The sequence below is a fragment of the Hippichthys cyanospilos genome, chromosome 13 (genome assembly GCF_059441005.1).
Source record: "Hippichthys cyanospilos isolate Australia breed blue-spotted pipefish chromosome 13, RoL_Hcya_1.0, whole genome shotgun sequence".
In the NCBI taxonomy this organism is placed as follows: Eukaryota; Metazoa; Chordata; class Actinopteri; order Syngnathiformes; family Syngnathidae; genus Hippichthys; species Hippichthys cyanospilos.
In genome coordinates, this window is record NC_142381.1 from 9,485,707 (window position 1) to 9,502,666 (window position 16,960).

The window sequence follows — 16,960 nt, forward strand, 5'->3', positions numbered from 1 at the left end:
AATGGTTCTGTAAAGTTTACTGAGTCAAGAAAGACCGCTGCACACATAGCTGAAATAAATAAATGAAATAATTTTATCATAATAATTTTACTAACCATCATAGTAGGATTGCTTATTTAGTGTTTCTGTTTTCTTTTTATATATTTATAATATATTTAGCTTTCAATAAATTGTTCCCTTTAATATTTTGTTCTCTTGGGTGTAATGCATGAGACTTTGGTTTGTTCCATTGAATGTCCTGGTAGCAGCATTCTGTATCCACGGTTTCGCACAGGAGCATCTTCCCTCGGGGGCGGTTTCTATAGTGATGCTTCTTGAGCAGGCACCTTCCCTCATGGATGCCTCCTTATGCTCATCACCGCCTCTCCGCCTCTCCAAGAAGAGGGTGCTGTGTCCTCTGTGGTCCTGGTTTGAGGGAGGAGTCCTGAAGAAGGCCCTCAGGTGTCTTTGGTTGCTCACTGTTTTGGTGTTCTGTGATTGGCTGGCTGTTTTTGGTACATTTGTTCTATACATTCCAGTTGCTCCAAGTGGTTGGAGTCTCCAGAGTCCCTCAAGCTTGTTTTTGCACTCACACAAACACACACATTAAGTTCTTCATTTTTCCTGTTGTGGACATGCATGTTTTAAGTGAGTCTGTCATCCCATCGCCTCACTGATCCATTCATCCATCCATCAATCACTCTCACAAATTCCCACCAGTCTCGTGGTGAGAGGAATAAGTGCGTCACATGTCAACAGTCCATTATTGGTCCGTGATCTGTGAAGATCATGCCATCCCTTGGTCCTCATTGCGGTCTTTTCCCTTTAGACTGAGCACCCACTCACCCCTTTTCACCCTTGTCCTCTCTCTGTATGGGCCAGTTGTAATTCCATTCCTGATACTGCCCAGCTGGTCCACAGCAGGAGATGTAAAAAGGCCATGTGTTTTTTTGTGGTTGTGGAATGAAGGCCTTTGTGGAGCCGTGAGCCTTGGACTCTTTTGGCTGCCCTTCAGGTATTCTGTCAATAGTGTTCTGGTCTGTGAAGGGAAGCAGACCAGGTCCATATCGCTTCCAGTGATGGACCACCATGGGTCCAGTTGGTCCCAGAAAGAGGGGGAAAAAAAGGAATGATTTCCAACTATGGGGCTGTAGTGGCACAATGGTTGGTGTAAATATAAACCCCATGAATGATTCATCAAGTTTCTGGTCAATGTTTGCCCCAACAAAGCGAGTTGTTCAGTGGAATGCGAATGGTTTTTGGTTGACTGATTCAGCCATTGGCAGGCTCAGGTCAAGGCTTTCGGGCAACTCAAGTTTGTGTCTTAGCCGCCATTAGCGGGGTCCAGTAGCACGCACCCTCTTGCCTCTCTTGCTGATGGTGGTAAAGCGGAATGGCGTGGTGAGGTCAGGTTGCTCCCCAGGTGGGAAACGTTTCATGAAATGCACGTCCTGCTGGTTTGGGAGGGTGTGGGGGCCGCGACGAGGACGCCCTCTTTTTGTGAACCCCACATACCATCCCGTGTAGCGTGCAGACATCAGAGCTGTGTAGTGGTTTTCCAAAACCTTTTCCACGAAGACACAGTCGGCACTTCTGTTACTGGCCTTCTGAGGACGAAGAAGCACAGGCACCAAAGTGCGCAGATAGAGGCAAAGAGAGGCCGGTCAGGACAGTGCATCGCCATCGTTTTGTATCGGGCATGTTGTTGTAAACAAAAACCATTCATACCTTTCCTACCAGCTTGCCCCGGCGATTCATACACAGGTAGAAGTTGGTCTCTTTGCCCCGGATTCTCACCTGGCTACCAAAGGTGTCTGCCTCCACTACGAGCTGGGCTTGTGAAGGGACAGACAGAGGGACAGACAGACGTTAGAGCCAATGAAGACAATGGCGACGGGCAAGTGCCAACATTTTTTTTTTCATTTGGCGTTTTAGTCCACATGTGAAATCATACCATCACATACACTTCAATCTACAAACCCCTTTTCAAATGGCTGACTAAATCCTGGAGTGGTTGGCGGTCAATGACATGGCTTATCAGAAATGTTCCAGGACTGGCATCACAAAATATATATTTCAAACCCAAACTACAAACTGTGGGTTTTCAAATCTAGTCAATTTAGAATTAGCCTTAAAGCAGTATACAATATTGGGGTACAGGTCAGGATGGTACCCATTTTGTACTGTGCTTACATTACCAAAACATATAACCAAAATAAATGACCAGCACTGAGCCCAACTACACATAATCTTCTACATACGATCTTTCATTTCATGAACATTCGGAGATACCAACAGCTGCCTGTAAGTAAAATTTTGTATTTAGCTCATTTTACGCCCAGTAAGTCTTTCCGCTGCTGATACTATAGTGTATTTGTGCTAATGGGGCACCCGTATTGTGGGGATCTGGATAAAGGAGTCACGTATTGTACAGGTGGAGGAGAGGGTTGTGTATCATCCTGCCTGGGCACAGATGGTAGAATGACTCATTTTTACGCTGAATCTGGTCCTCTTGTCAAGTTATTTTAAAACCCAAGACAAACGTGACAGATATCAACGCCCGCTGCAACGATCGTAAAAAAACCTTACGCCCAGCATCACTCTCCTTTGCACCTTTAGTCGTGTGTTACCGGAGTGTTCAGACGTTGTCTTATACATATATGACAACTACAACAACTTACAAATGAATGACTAACGAATGGCAGCACGGAATGTAACCCGTTGGTAAATTAAGGAGCGTCTGAATTTAATAGGTCAAAGCAAGCAAATGCACCTAAAAACATGGATGTAAATGACAAAAAGCAAGTGAATTGGAAGTCAAAGCATGCTGATGAGCTAATCTTTTGAATCAGGTGTGTTAGTTGAAGGAAAACATTGAAACAGGCTGGATTGTAGATCTCAAAAACTGAACTTGGCTGCCCCTTGTATAGGGACATAGAGGACATGGAAGCATGTGGAAGATTGTGGCTCTTGACGACCGTACTTGGCCAGCCCTGCCCTAGATGAACAGATGGTTCTAAGATAAGGCGCTTCACGCAGATGTGAGGCTGCTGCCCACAAAGTGGCCTCGTAAAAAAACCAAAAACAAAACCATAACAATGGTGGTTTTGAACATTCTGAGAAATGCAAGCGAAGGCTCTGACTGAGTCATTCTAGTTGTATTTGTGACCATATACAGTAAGTTCATCCTTGCGGGTACTATCACTCCCCATCCTGAAAGAGTGCCTGCGCCTGGTTAAAAATAAATCCCTAAAATGGTTCCTACATGACCTTAGTCAACAAAGGGGTCAAGAGAAATCAATACCTCCTTCCTTTCTCTTCCCCCCAACCCTCCTCTCATATCCCCTCAGCTCTCTTTACAGTAGACGTTGTATAGCTCGAGGTGGAATGCTGGTAACTTGTTTGTGAATGGCCGTGAGATGGCAAGCCACCACAGGAGCATCTAAAGAAACATGAACTCCAGGTCTCCTACCGCTCATCGATTCTATGCAGTTTAAGAATGGGTTTGAACATAATTACATTCAAGGTGGAGGGGAGCATGGAATGGGGGATGGATACAGAGAATGTTGAAGCATGGAAGTGAAATGGGAGGCTGGGAGAGAAAGCCTGCTGTTAAATCCAGGGGAGACAACAGCAAGGATGAGAAATCAATGCGTAGATCGATGAAGAAGATGAGTTTCTAACATCAGGTCTGACACCGCCTACCAGTCTTCTCCTCCAACTAACACACACTTTTTTTTTTTTTTATTTCACACGGACACCTTCATTCTCTCGCTCTCTTTCCGTCCTTTGCTCGCTTGTGAATCACTGAGTCAGCAACCAGTCGATGAGGTCTTTGTACTTTAAGACAATCTCCATGTGCTGCCGCCTACATCTGTTCACGCATTCACATTCCAACCACCGAGGCTTTCTACATGTGTGCGTGTGCGTCTTACCATATTTGTCTCCATCTTCTCCCCGGGCGCTGATTCGGCGTCCCAGCACTTGGACATGTTTGCCACTGGTGCGACTGTAAAGCTGGTAAACCCGGTGGTGTCGTCGACTCATGGTGTCTCGCACCTGTGTCTGATTTTCCACGTGCACACTGAAGTTGACCCCATCCACACCGAGTACCTGTTGAAAGCACATCCGCATGCAGAAATGTTTGAGAATTAGTGCTGGCAATAAATTAGAAAACACGAGATTAACATGTCCAATTTATTCATCGGATTAATCTCCTTTTAATCTTAGCTAAAGCATTCTAAGAAAAACCCTCAGAGGGTTGTTAATATACAACGCCAAAAAAATCATTACAATAAAAAAAAATCATCCATCCTCTGCATCGCAGACTTGCTTATATTCAGATGTTGTAAAGTTTAGCAGAGCAAAGACCTTTGCTTTTAATTTGCTTTCAATTTTCACAAAAACCTATCAGATTATGCAAACCACAATGACAGCCAATCAGTGTTCACGTGTGTGTGATTGACTTTTTGTTTTCCAACACTCAATACTAAAGCACAAGAAGCCTGATTCATAATCAGCATAGAGAAAGCATAAAGTTAGAGATTAATGCAAAAAGACGTATTTTTACTTTTTTTTAACATTTAGACATTTAATTCCAGGTACTTATTTATATAGTACATTTTTTTCACATTTCACATTCAAATGTTTAGCAAAAGAAAGGTAAAAAAATGACGAATAATGAATTCAATTACCACCAAAATAATTCTTTATTATTTAAGTACTCAAGGTAATTAATTACTTTAGGTATTTACGTTAAGTAATTAAGCACAAAAGTAATTGATCACTTTAGGCCATCAAGTATATAAATAATTGATTACTTTATCTGTTTAAGTGCTAAAGTATTGATTACTTTAAGTGTTTAATGACTAAGGTCATTCACAACCTGAATTAATTTATTACCTAAGGGACTTACTTTAGGTCATAAACTCATTCAATGCCAGGGATGTATTTTCACATTTTTTTTAAAGTCTGGATAATAAATTTACTTAAGAATCAAATGGATACTTAACTTCAACTTTGAATGCTGGGGATGTATTTTCATTGTTTTTTTAAGATTCTGGACAATAAATCTCAGATACTTAAGTATTAAATCGCTACTTAAGTACATTAAGGACATTAATTTCCAGATATATTTCCAGGTATTTAAGTCATATTTAAATCAACACAGACTGTAAGTATCTGGGATTGAATGTCTTGAAAAAACGCAAAAATACATCTCAGGCATTGACAATTATTTTAGAATCAAATTTTAAGTGCTGAAGCTAAATTGATTACTTTGGGTCATAATTCAAATACTTTGAAATACTTACAAAATTAACTTTTGAATGTATGACTGTGACTGAAGGAGTTAACTGATTGCAATGAATCAGTTAATCTGACACCCCTCGTCACCACATTTAAATATAAGGTTGTTTTTTTTTTTTTTTCACGTCTGTCGTTCATCTCACCTGCAATGGATTGCACATCACCAGCAGCATCTGGATACATCTGGAAATAGTCAAAATAAAGCAATAGTCAAAAAAACCATTGACAGCTGCAAGAGTCAAGCATGACACCATCATTCATTTCCATGTCCACCGCCCTGCATTTCCCTGTGTTCAGCAGCTCTTTGCGTTATTGGCCAATTGCTCACATTGCTGACTGGCACAGCAGCTCGACATACAGACAGGCAGATGTCCAGGCATCATCAGACAGGCAACGGCAGGTTTACAGTTCCGCTAACTAACTTCTTTCCGAACCCAAAGTTCTTTCTGACCGGGCCATGCCAAAATCTGGCCTCCAAATGACCCGACTGGACCGAACCAGAATGGCAAACACGCCGAGACAAATAGAATATGTTTTGGTTGGGACATCTGAGGGAATGAGTCGGTTTATTTGGCTGCTGTGGATATGTAGACAGCTGGGTTAGACTACAGGTGCACACCGGGCTGTGATGTGGTTTTGGCCCGGAGTGGATCATGGCACCAATTAGAGATGCTCTGAATAAGTGAGAACATGAGCTACCAAATGTGCGGAAAAATCATTTCTGAAGGAATAATTACAGTGATGTACAAGTCATGTGTGAAGTCACACTGCTTATTTTTATTATTACTTTCCTGACCAGCGCCTCAACTTTGGACTACTTGAGACTCATGACAGAAGCAGCTGGTTCTTTTTTCAATTAAAATCTATCTGTATTTATCTAAGAATAAACCACACACCTTGGAGCTATCACTTCTTATTTAAAGCTCTAGAATGGGATTGCGCAAAAACCGGCGGTTCTTGTACCGCTCTGCATTAGCCACTTGATGACTTTCAGGACCAAGCGTGAAAGGTGGAAAGCCATTCTACCAATCTTGTCTTTCCCCACCTCATCTAAGCATGCCTCTTCCATCTCTTCTACGCTCTTTCTTTGACTTGTTGTCCTCCCTATCTCTCCACCACTATCTCTCCCTCCTATCATTTTCTGCCTCCCGGTTTATGTTTGGGGTTAGTGAGGTGACTCCTCCGCACTGTCATGGGCATGCACACAGATGTGTGTATACAGCAGGAGCAGGCAGCTGACAGCTGGGCCGAAGCAAAGACATGTGCACCGTTTCTGGGACTGCGAGATTGTAATGGATAGACCGGCTGAAAGAGACACAAAGGGGTTGAGAGAAGGCGATGCAAGTAAAAATTGCCAGGGAATGCTGCTGGCAAGGAATACAAAAAGGTAAGAGATAAAATCAGAAATTTATGTGAGAGGCAGAAGAGTGGGATCATAAAAGGTTGCTTGTCTCAGGAGGAATGAAGAAATAAAGAGACAGTATAACCACAGAGTGTGGTCTGGTCTGGCGTGAGTAGTAGACAAAAAGATAAATAATGGGAAAGAAAGGGGAAGAGGTTACAAGTCATGCGCATCATAACAAGTTACCACCAGCTCCCGATTCTGGCAAACGTACTTCATCGCCTTCCTTCATTCCTGTCTTCGTTTTGACGCGCTCTTAAAAAAACAGTTTGCTTCTCAAGCGCAAATAGTGGTGGTTGTAATAAACTGATGAACCCATCAACCCGTTGCGAAGAATGTGGAATGGACTACTGGGCCACGACCAGACAGCCATCCATCCATTTTCTATAGCCGCTTATCCTCGCAAGGATCGCAGGCCTGCTGGTGCCTATCTTAGCTGAGACACCCTGAACTGGTTACCAACCAATCAGAGACAAACAACGAATACACGCATCCAATCACACTGTAACACCAATTTAGTGAGTCCAATACACCTGCCATGCATGTTTTTGGAGTGTGGGAGGAAGCCAGAGTGCCCGAAGAGAACCCACGTATATTTCTCTTGTAAAAAGTTGCTGAGTGTCAGAAAATGTAGCAGTTTCATCCACTCATCCTTCATCGCTAAGGTTACCGGCATGCAGGTGCCTATCCCAGTTACCTTTGGGCAGTAGGTGGGGGACACTCTGAATTGGTTGCCAGCCAATTGCAGGGCATACAGAGACAAACAATCATTCACACCCACCAAACCGGATGTTGAACTATCCAGAGAGAACATACACGGGCACGGACGGGGAGAGCTGCAAATACAACACGAGTTGGCCAGTGGGGCAGGAATTGAACCCAGAGCTACTAAACTGTAAAGCAGACCAGCTAACCTATCAGCCACTGTGTTGCTCAAATGTAGTTTCAGAGTTTATTAAATCATACATGCATGGTACAGCACTGGTTTTAGGTGTTATTTTTGTCATCTGTAGTAAAAAAAAAAAAGTTTGCTCTGATTTGGAGGTAACATTTTATTGTATAATATAGCTAAATATAAACAACAATATGATAATATAAATACATGAATAAATATCTAAATAAATAAACAAACATGAACTTTTTACTGTTGAAGATGGATGGATGGATGGATGGATGGATGGAAGGATGGATGGATGGATGGATGGATGCATGAGTGACGCTAAAATAGTTGGATCAAAAATAACCCAATAATGGGTCAAAAAAGGACCAAGCCAATGATTGGCTCAATTTGACCCAACTTTCTGTGTTGTTCCAATTTTGGAGTTGTCTTCTACAAATCACCAATATTTTTCCTTAGCTTGTTTTGAGCAAAACAATACAGAAAGTTGAGTCAGATCCAAATATTGAATCAGTCCTTTGTGACAAAACTGTTTATGAATAGATGGATGGGCGAATGGACGAAGGCACAGATAGATCTCTAAGAAAACAGTTGTGTCAAAAATGACCCGCTAATATGTCAAAAAAAGGACTGAGCCAATATTTGGGTCAGTTTGACCCAACGTTCTGCAAAACGATGCAGAGTGTTGGATCAAAGTGACCCAAATATTGGCTTGGTCTTTGTTTTACCCAACTTTTTTAAGAGTGATGGATGAAGGGACGGACAGATGTGGCTTTCTAAATCCTGTTACCTTCATTTCACGTTGAGGAGATTAAAACAACCCGGACGACTGAGAAATCACACAGGCTCATTGTATCCCCATTTCTGACAGCGCATTCTCTGCTGCGTCTGACTCTTCAGTCATTCTAATAGATGCAGACGTCCAAGGCAATGCTGTGTTGGCCCTCACATTTTACCATCCCTGCCAAAAAAACCTGAGCCCCTGTGCATTGTGAGGACTCTCAGCTGTTAAAACACCCCGGCCGCACTGCCGTCGAGGACGCTGCAGGAAAAGTGCCTCGACACTGGATTCCCTCGCGCCCACAAAAACCACAGACACTCCATGTTATGCCAGTCACAGAGCAAAGCCGAGAGAAAAGAGGGGACCGCTCGGGGTGGGGGAGGGATGAGAAAAGGGCAGAATAAGAGCAAAAACGGTTGGGCAGAGCAAAGACAGAACGGAGGTACAGAGGGAAAGCCCGGTGCGAGGTGGACATCTGCCAAAACAAGCAAAAGCTCTGACATCATAAACCTGCGTCCCCGCAGATGCACCGGGATAAGACTGCGGTCGGACGAAGGAACCTCAGCGCGGACGAGCGAGCACCAAGTGTGAAGAGAGCGCGATCGGCCTGCCGGGACTCGGCAAACAGAACGGCGGTTTCGGCTGTGTGTAGTAGTGGTTAGAGCGGTAGGCCGACACTGCATCAGCGGGCCTCGGCACGTTGCATGTTAGACTGTGGGCCTCTGAGGCGGCGGTGAGGCAAGTGGGTGTGTGAGTGGTATCAGCAGGAACAGGCCCGACCGTGGAACAATAGTTAGAAAAAGCCTCAAAGTGGAGCTGCGGCTTTTTAGAGATCAGCAACAGGTTGCTGCGGTGAGAACTTTTCCCCTTTGCATGCCAGACTTTGATAAAACGGGCAAAACTGCATTTTCTGGGCGGAGGGAATAAATCCATAAATGTCTGCGGTGAAGTGATAGGCAAGAAGGAAATGAACGGCTCGATGATTGCCTTTGGTCGACCTTAACGAAAACCAGCAGACTAAACAGTCGCTCTGCTCGTCCTCACATACTGCCAGGGGCGCCGTCATTCATCAGTTATTAATTCAAAGTTTTATCTCAGCAAGCATCTGTGGAAAAACGGTTACATGCAAGTCAAGGAGACAGATGTAGGCAGTTAGGTGGGTGAAATGGAGACAGTTGGATGCAAGCAGGGAAGAGAAAGTTGGGCAGCGGCGACCAAACACGCCCCGTCCAGGTTGCGCGAGGAATGAGAAGTATCTAGCGACGGCTGCCATGTGGGAGAAGCGGAGCCGATGCAAGCAAAGAAAAATAAATCCCTCTCGGCTTTTAACAAGACACACCTCGAATGGGCGAGCAACAGCCCCATGAGTACGCATCCTCCCTCAGAATTACTTTTGGCACTTTATCATATTCCGATCCAACTAGATAAAGTCAGTGTTACTTGACTCGAACATATTTTGAGCAGAGAAAAAAAAAAATTGGAGATGGGAAAGCCAGTTTCATCCATCCCTGAAGTAAGCGTAGACGGTGATGGAGATGTTTATGGCAGCTTTTATGAGTAACACAGCCCCTAGTGTGACCTAGTGACCCCGAACTGTCAGCCAATCAAAACAGGACTTTCCTGGCATGTTTTCCACGGGGACTGATGAGGAGTGATGTAATCGTTTGACACTGCAACCCCTCCATCATCTTCATGTGTTGCTTGGCTTATTCGAAAGTAGTTTTAAACACAAATGGGAGACAGCGCAGAGATCTGATTACTTGCACGATGATGAGATTTAAAAGGGAGACTTACAAGACGGTCAGCGTGGAAAGAAGGGACCACATCGCTTCCCCCCTCCACTATGGAACTTGGCCCAGAGTCAGTCTCCTCGCTCGGCCGGAACCAGTCCGAAAGTCCGGAGAGTTTCCCTCTGCGGTTGAAATCCGCTGGATGTTAGGCAGAGTCAAAGAGTTCGCTGCCACTCCAGTTGGCATCGGCGTCGGCGTAGCCCGGTTCCCACAGCGTGGATAATAAATATGCGTCCGTGGGTAAAGTGGTGCTTGAGGCCAGAGTAGCCGGGCCACTGTGACCGCAGGTCAACCGCCAACAGCTGTCCACACCGGGGGCGAGTGGGCGGGGGCGCAAAATGTTGAGCCTGGGATGGTGCGCGCCCCCGACAATGGAGAGAACAGGTGAAATCGCGCGCTCTACACTCAGATTGTCAAACTCCGAAAAGACTGGTCACCCTCGGCGGCCTCGTGGAACGATGGAACGACGCACGCGTAATCTTTTGCGTAATCCAACCGTACCGTACGTAAGTGAAATACGTAAAAGAAGGCGGTGTGTGGTGAGTTCGCTCCGAGATGACAGCAGCAAATGAGCTTCAGTCCCGTCTGAGTAGGTCCAGGAACTCTTGGAGGTTCTTCGCTACTTGAGATGGATGCTCGTGCACACAGCAGGTGGGAGACGGAGGCTCTGCGGGCGCAGGGTGATGCAAGGCGCCTTGGGTCATGTCGACTCCCCCGCGATGCCTCCGCTGTCCGTGACAAATGTCGATAAGGTTCAGGAGCCGTCCAGCTCAGATTAGCGTGCTCAAGGGACAAGACGAGGGAGGGGGTAGCTGAAGAGGATGGGAGCAGCTGTGACTGGGTGGCGGACTCAAGGAGGAAATGACAGCCGCACTTTGCACCTGATTTTCCGGACTTGTCCGCCGCCCTTAGCCGCTGGTTGCCGCCTGGCTGCAGCACTTTTCCCTGCGCCTCCTCGACACAATACCAGCCAAAACACAGCCCGATGACATCACCTCCAAAATGTTTGAAGGGGGAAAATGCAATCCGATCGTTTTATTTATTTTTTTAAACCTAGAAAGTTAAAGCTGTTCCTAAGAAGAGCGAGGGGGGAGAACGAAAGTCTCTCCGCTTCGAAAAAAACAGCTCCGCGTTGCAAGAAGAGAGGGGTCGAGGAATAAAAAGTTGAACACTGCAAACGTTTTCCCCCAAATCACACTGACAGATCCACTCGCAGTCCAAAACCTGCAGCTCTTGTCTTCTTCTTCTTGTCTTTCTTTTCCTGCCCCTTTCTTTCATTCACACTTCAGAAAAGGCAAAAATGAGCCCAGCTGTGTGGTTTGATCCACTTTCCTGCTATTATGCAGATGTTCCTCGCTTAAAAAAATGCCAGACTCTTTGCATAAACAGCTCTCGTTGAGGGGGCTGCACGGGAGAGGCACGTCGGCAGGCACAGACCTTACTCTGAGAAAACCAGAACAAGATTTTAACAGACGCGGATCAATCCTCCCGCCCTCCCTTTCTCCCTCACACGCCCCCCCCCCCCCCCCCCTCTCCCTCTCGCTCCCTCCCTCCCTCATGCCCATTTATTGGCTCAAATTGGGATTAGTCAGTTGCAGTGACATGCTGACCGTCCTGCGAAGCAAGAAATGTCACTTTCTTCAGGTGAGGAACACAAGGGAAACGTTATGACCTCTGCATGTTTCCTTTAATGGTTGTTTGATCAGATGACAGAACAGAATCCATAAAACTGTAGAATGTTGGAACATAGCTCAAGGAAGATTAATCTGGTGTGAATCTAGAAAGATAATGGTCCAAATTTGACTTTTTCTTTGGCCTTGGTTGACATAAACTGAGTGGGTGAATTGATGACTGTATGAATGAATGCAAGTATGCTGGATGGGTGGCTGGATGAGTGAATGGCAATAAGGACGATGTAAAGCGGGTCTTTCTGACCTAAACAAAGTGCAAAATTGGAGCTGGGCTGCCTTGAACAGTCAGTAAACATGTTTTAAAGTAAACTCCATGGCCCCCTTTGCCCACTTATTCCACGATCAACCCCCCACCCCCACCCCTAGCCACCGCCCCAACCCCGTCAATGTGCGTTCAATGATGCATTTTGACTCCCTTTTTCTTAAGTTTTAAGTGAAACCTTAAGAGGGGAAATGAAACGGACAATGAAAGACAGTCGGTAGGGCGGTATGTAAGCAAGGACATGGATCCAAAAGGAACATTTCTCAGGGATTTCTACAGAAACGCCCGCTCTGCGCTCCCCTGAAAAAAACTCTCTCACCACTGCACAACCGCAGACAGTCAGCCAAGCCAACACAACACTCCTGCCATACCTTTCAATGACACACACACACATACGAACACACGCACACGCACACACAGAAGAGAGTGAGAGAGAGTGCATGGTGGAGGGGGGGGGGGGGGTTAGCCTCACACACCAGGGACAGTTATCTTGGCTCAAAACGAAGGCCTATTCTTTTCATCATTGTACTTTTAAATCATACACACATGCACACTTGATGTGCAAGAGGACAAGCTTCAGCTGGGACGGGCACTGGGGTGCTGTGGTTGAATGCCTTTCCAGTCATGCTCCACAGACAAGCCTCTGGCCTCCTTTCCTACCACTGGCTCGCTCTGTGTCTTTGCACCTGTGTTTGGGTGCTTTCTCGCCTGCTCACCACACCGCTGCAAGGGACATGAGCGTAAATGTTGTGGAGAGGGATTTGAACCACAATGTGGTGATGAGGTATGAGTCCGTCTGGTCCGGTTAAGACCAGATGGATGGGTTCGAGAGAAAGGACTAAATAACAACCATTATTATAGAGGTAGAGTTAATTGAATAATGATTTTAAACAATTGCTCAAGTTTAGTTTAGCTCATCGTAATTGGTCTGTAAATTAACCCCTTTTATACCAGATTACGATAACGCTGAATGTGATAAAACGACTTCTTGAGCTCTAGGTGCTGGTGGCATTTTTTCTGCCTCGTGTAGCCTCTTATTCAGTCCACACTGTTAGAAAGAAGTCAAGCTAACCACAGCAACCAGTGTTCATGTTATGTGTGACAGTAACAATGCTACCAACGTGATCTTTACCTTAAACCTTACCTTCCTACATAACATACTGGCAGCATGTCATTCACCATCGCGTTTTTTGGTAATCAAATATCCTACAGAAATTTCTAATTGAATCTCAAGAATTATAAACACAGAAAACTGAATAACACATTTTCACCTACTGTAATTACGAGTGACCAACTATTATACATTTTTGATGATTTTCTTTCTTTACTTCAATTTAAACTTTCTTTAGCAGAAGACTACTGATACATTCGTCCTCCTTGTCCCTCCCCATAAATGTTTGTCTATGATACGGATTTGCCACGTGAAACAATACATTTGAGTCAGCGTAGTTTGTTCAAATGTGATCAGTAGGAACGGCAGCAATGACAGACTGTCAGCATCAAAGTGGGAAGTCATTTACAATCACGGCACTAGCCTATGTTGAACACTCAAGCGCTGCTAGCCAGCAGCTAAATTATGTTAGACACAGCTACATCGTAGACCGAACCATCGCTTAACACTGGCAACAGGTGCCATATGTCAAACGAAATATCTGCGTAACTCTTTCTGTGCCAAGCGTTTGGAGATGATTGCCTAAATCGAAGAAAAAGTCTGTCACTCAATTAAAATGGAAAGATGCTTCACAGATTAAGTATTTCTATAACATTTTACAACTGCTTGGAGGAAACAAAATTTTAGGTCCTCTCGAAGAGTAAGCCATTAAAAGTTTGCTATGTTTAATACAGCGCATCTGCAACTTAGTGCGAATGGCGGCATATCCTGATTTTCAAGCCCCTTCAAAATTGGCTAGATGTGTTTGCCAAGTTTACAGGCTGCTTTTTACACACAATAAATGCTGCCCATTAAGTAGATATTGGCTTTGGGCATTGAGAACTGTCTATATACCTCATCCCCAAAAGTAGTATGAAAGTGCGAAGAATCGAAGCCATGTTTCCTTTCTCATTTTTTCTTTCTCTGTCACATCAGTCACTCTTTATTTTCTTTCCCCACTATCTGAGTGTTTAATCTGCCCCTCCATTTTATCTGCTGTCTCTGTGCCTTTCTCTGTTTGCAGCCTGATTATTGATTGCTCATGTCTTTGCCTCTGCAGCTACTGCCTATCGATCTTTGGTTAAGACGCACGCACACACCAACTTGTATTCACACACGCCATAACGTCTATGGAAGTCCTGTTGTCATTTGCCATAATTTTTGGCTCTCTCCTCCCCCAAACCTCACCCTTGCACTCCTGGAACACACAGACATACTCATAAGTGCTAAAAAAAAAGTACACAGTGATAAGAACACACATTTTTACCTTCCTTTGTGTTCAACAGACTCGGTATGGATGAACATTATCCTTTTGTGGGGTTCTCTGGTCTCATTAAAGTGAATGAGGGAAAGAGGGGCCCGGTGACGGCAAAACTACTATGTCTGTATGTGGCGCTTTTTTCAGCGGGCCTGCAGGCTTCTTCATTCAGGGAGCCTGGTCAATATGGCCATTCTGTCTCGCAATTAACATCGATCAGTGCTCGTCAATACCGTTAGCACCCAGACAAAGGGCCAGGGCGCTTTGTATGTGCGTACCCTTTCTTTATCGCAGTCAAGCATTTCCCCAAACGGCACTCTCATTATATGAGGGCATTCTGCTTTGACCCCAAGGTCGTGACGACAAAGGAGTGAGGTGTGCTGGACTTTAGGGTGCAACCCGGTTGTTGATTCTAGTTTTGTAGTTCTGGAGATCAGTCTTTGTCTTGAGATCACTTTTTAAGATCCGATCCTACTGTCCCTGAAGGTTACGGCTCTTTTGATCTTCACAGGGTGTGTTCAAGGTTGGCGATGTTCAACATAATGTTGCCAGATATTGCCAGATATATGCCTATAGAAGGGAAAAAAAAATAAAACTGTTAGTTAACATTTGGCTATGTTTTGGCAATCTCAGGTGACATTTTGACGAACATTAGAGACCTTTAAGGAACCCTGACTAGATCAAAAGAGCTAGTACATTTTCCGACACCCAGCAACTTTGGGATAGTCTTTAAAAGTCTCGGTCTTGTCTCAGAATCAAGGGTAGTTTATGTGGTATCGGACGCAGCAGATTCAGGACTATTCATCAAGACTGGTCGAAACCAGGCCAGTAATCCTGTGATGAAGTGAAAAATGCAGGCACTATGCTGGCCTGCAGTGCCAAGACCCCAGAATATAAAGAACTTTTCAAGGCAGCAACACCCTTGAAAAGTTTTTTTTTTTTTTTTTTTTTTTGGAGGCGGTTGTAGGCTTTTTATGAATTAATAAAATCAGTCACGGTATATAAGAAGATTGATTGGAGTCAAATAATTTAGCAATCTTATTTAATTGCAATCAGTGGCCTATTTTGTCACTTGTAACTATTCCTAATCAAGTCACTTGACTTCCATCCTTCAGTCTTGTCAGTCAAATAAGGTAAATAATCTGTAGGATTTTATACTCACCAAACACGCAAATAATAAACAATAAAAAGGAAAACTTTTGTGTCGAGTTCTTTAATTACAGAAATTTAAAATCAGAATATTCAACACAAAAGCTATATTCGAACAGGGTAGTGCTAAGTGCTAAATGCTGAGCGCTAAATACTGTAAGTTCAAGTTAGAAATAAATACGACACTGATTGTTTAAAATATAACACAGACCAAAACCGGATTTCTAGTCATGACCAATACGGCGACCCTCGCCTGTTGTGAAACTCTTTGGGCTGATCAAAGAATTTTACCTGCGCAGTAGCTCATCAGGGCATTACTTGTAAATGTAAGAATTTTTGTCTATTAATTACTGACGAATAGTTCGGTCCTATTCGTTTTTTTCTATGCTTCACAAAATCATCTTGCAGGCTGATTTAAATCTCCTTGCGGGCTGTGCGCTTGACACTCCTGATATAGTCGGTCTTGGTCCCGTCTTGATCTCGACGCTCTCTGGTCTCGATCAGTTCTTGGACTCTGTTGACTGCAACACTCTCTAAGATAAGTAACGAGTCAGTCAAATTTCGATAAGAATGTTATCAAAGACAATTTGATCATGCGTCATCCATCATCCAGAATGACTGTAGAGGATTTGGTCCAATTAGCCTATTAAATGATATATGGCCTGTATGTGTTTTGATGGGGAGCAAAGCCTGGCTTGTGGCTTTGATTAATACGTACAGATCCTTATTCATCTTGGGCTAACAGCTAAACATCAGATGTTGAGCTGCAAGCCCAATATTGGTTTCTGGGATTGATATCGCAGCTCAGTTACAATACAGGCCAAGTTTAAACTGTTCCCCAATGTGTAAACGTATGAGACACTTATAAAGGCTCTTTGAAATTGAGGCCCCGGTGCAAAATGCAGAAATGAGTACAATGTGGCACGCTTTGAAAGGAGAACCTGTTTGCCACTTGTTTGCCCATGCGAGGTGACACAGCTGCAGCTAACGGAGAGTAGAAAATAATTAGCAGAGAGGCACTTGGGTGATAAAGAGGTGCAGTTGAGATCAAGAGAAGGGTAAAATATTGTATTTATTAGCTGCTATGTTGGGGGTGCATGGCCAGCTATTCCCTCTGCCGAAGTAAGACGAATCTGATTAATACCGTTTGCTCTCCGTTCTGTCCCAGAATCCGTAACAGCTGTTGTCGCTATACTTAGCCCAACTCCAGGCTCCAGAGTAACTTTGATTTGACGTTTTCAAGTTGAAGGATTTGATTCTTGGGTGATTCCTCATGTTATCTACCTTAAACGC

General features: G+C 44.3%; 1 protein-coding gene across 1 annotated transcript; it reads right to left on the bottom strand.

Annotated features, from left to right (window-relative positions):
* On the bottom strand, nt 1-11,578 carry fgf18a (fibroblast growth factor 18a). The gene is made up of 5 exons (XM_088431375.1): nt 10,162-11,578; nt 5,430-5,469; nt 3,915-4,092; nt 1,708-1,814; nt 1-1,586 (listed from the first exon to the last, which is right to left on the bottom strand). The coding sequence occupies exons 1-5, from the start codon at nt 10,191-10,193 to the stop codon at nt 1,314-1,316; spliced, it is 630 nt and encodes a 209-aa protein (XP_088287501.1). The 5' UTR covers nt 10,194-11,578; the 3' UTR covers nt 1-1,313.
* Nucleotides 11,579-16,960: the final 5,382 nt, after the last annotated feature.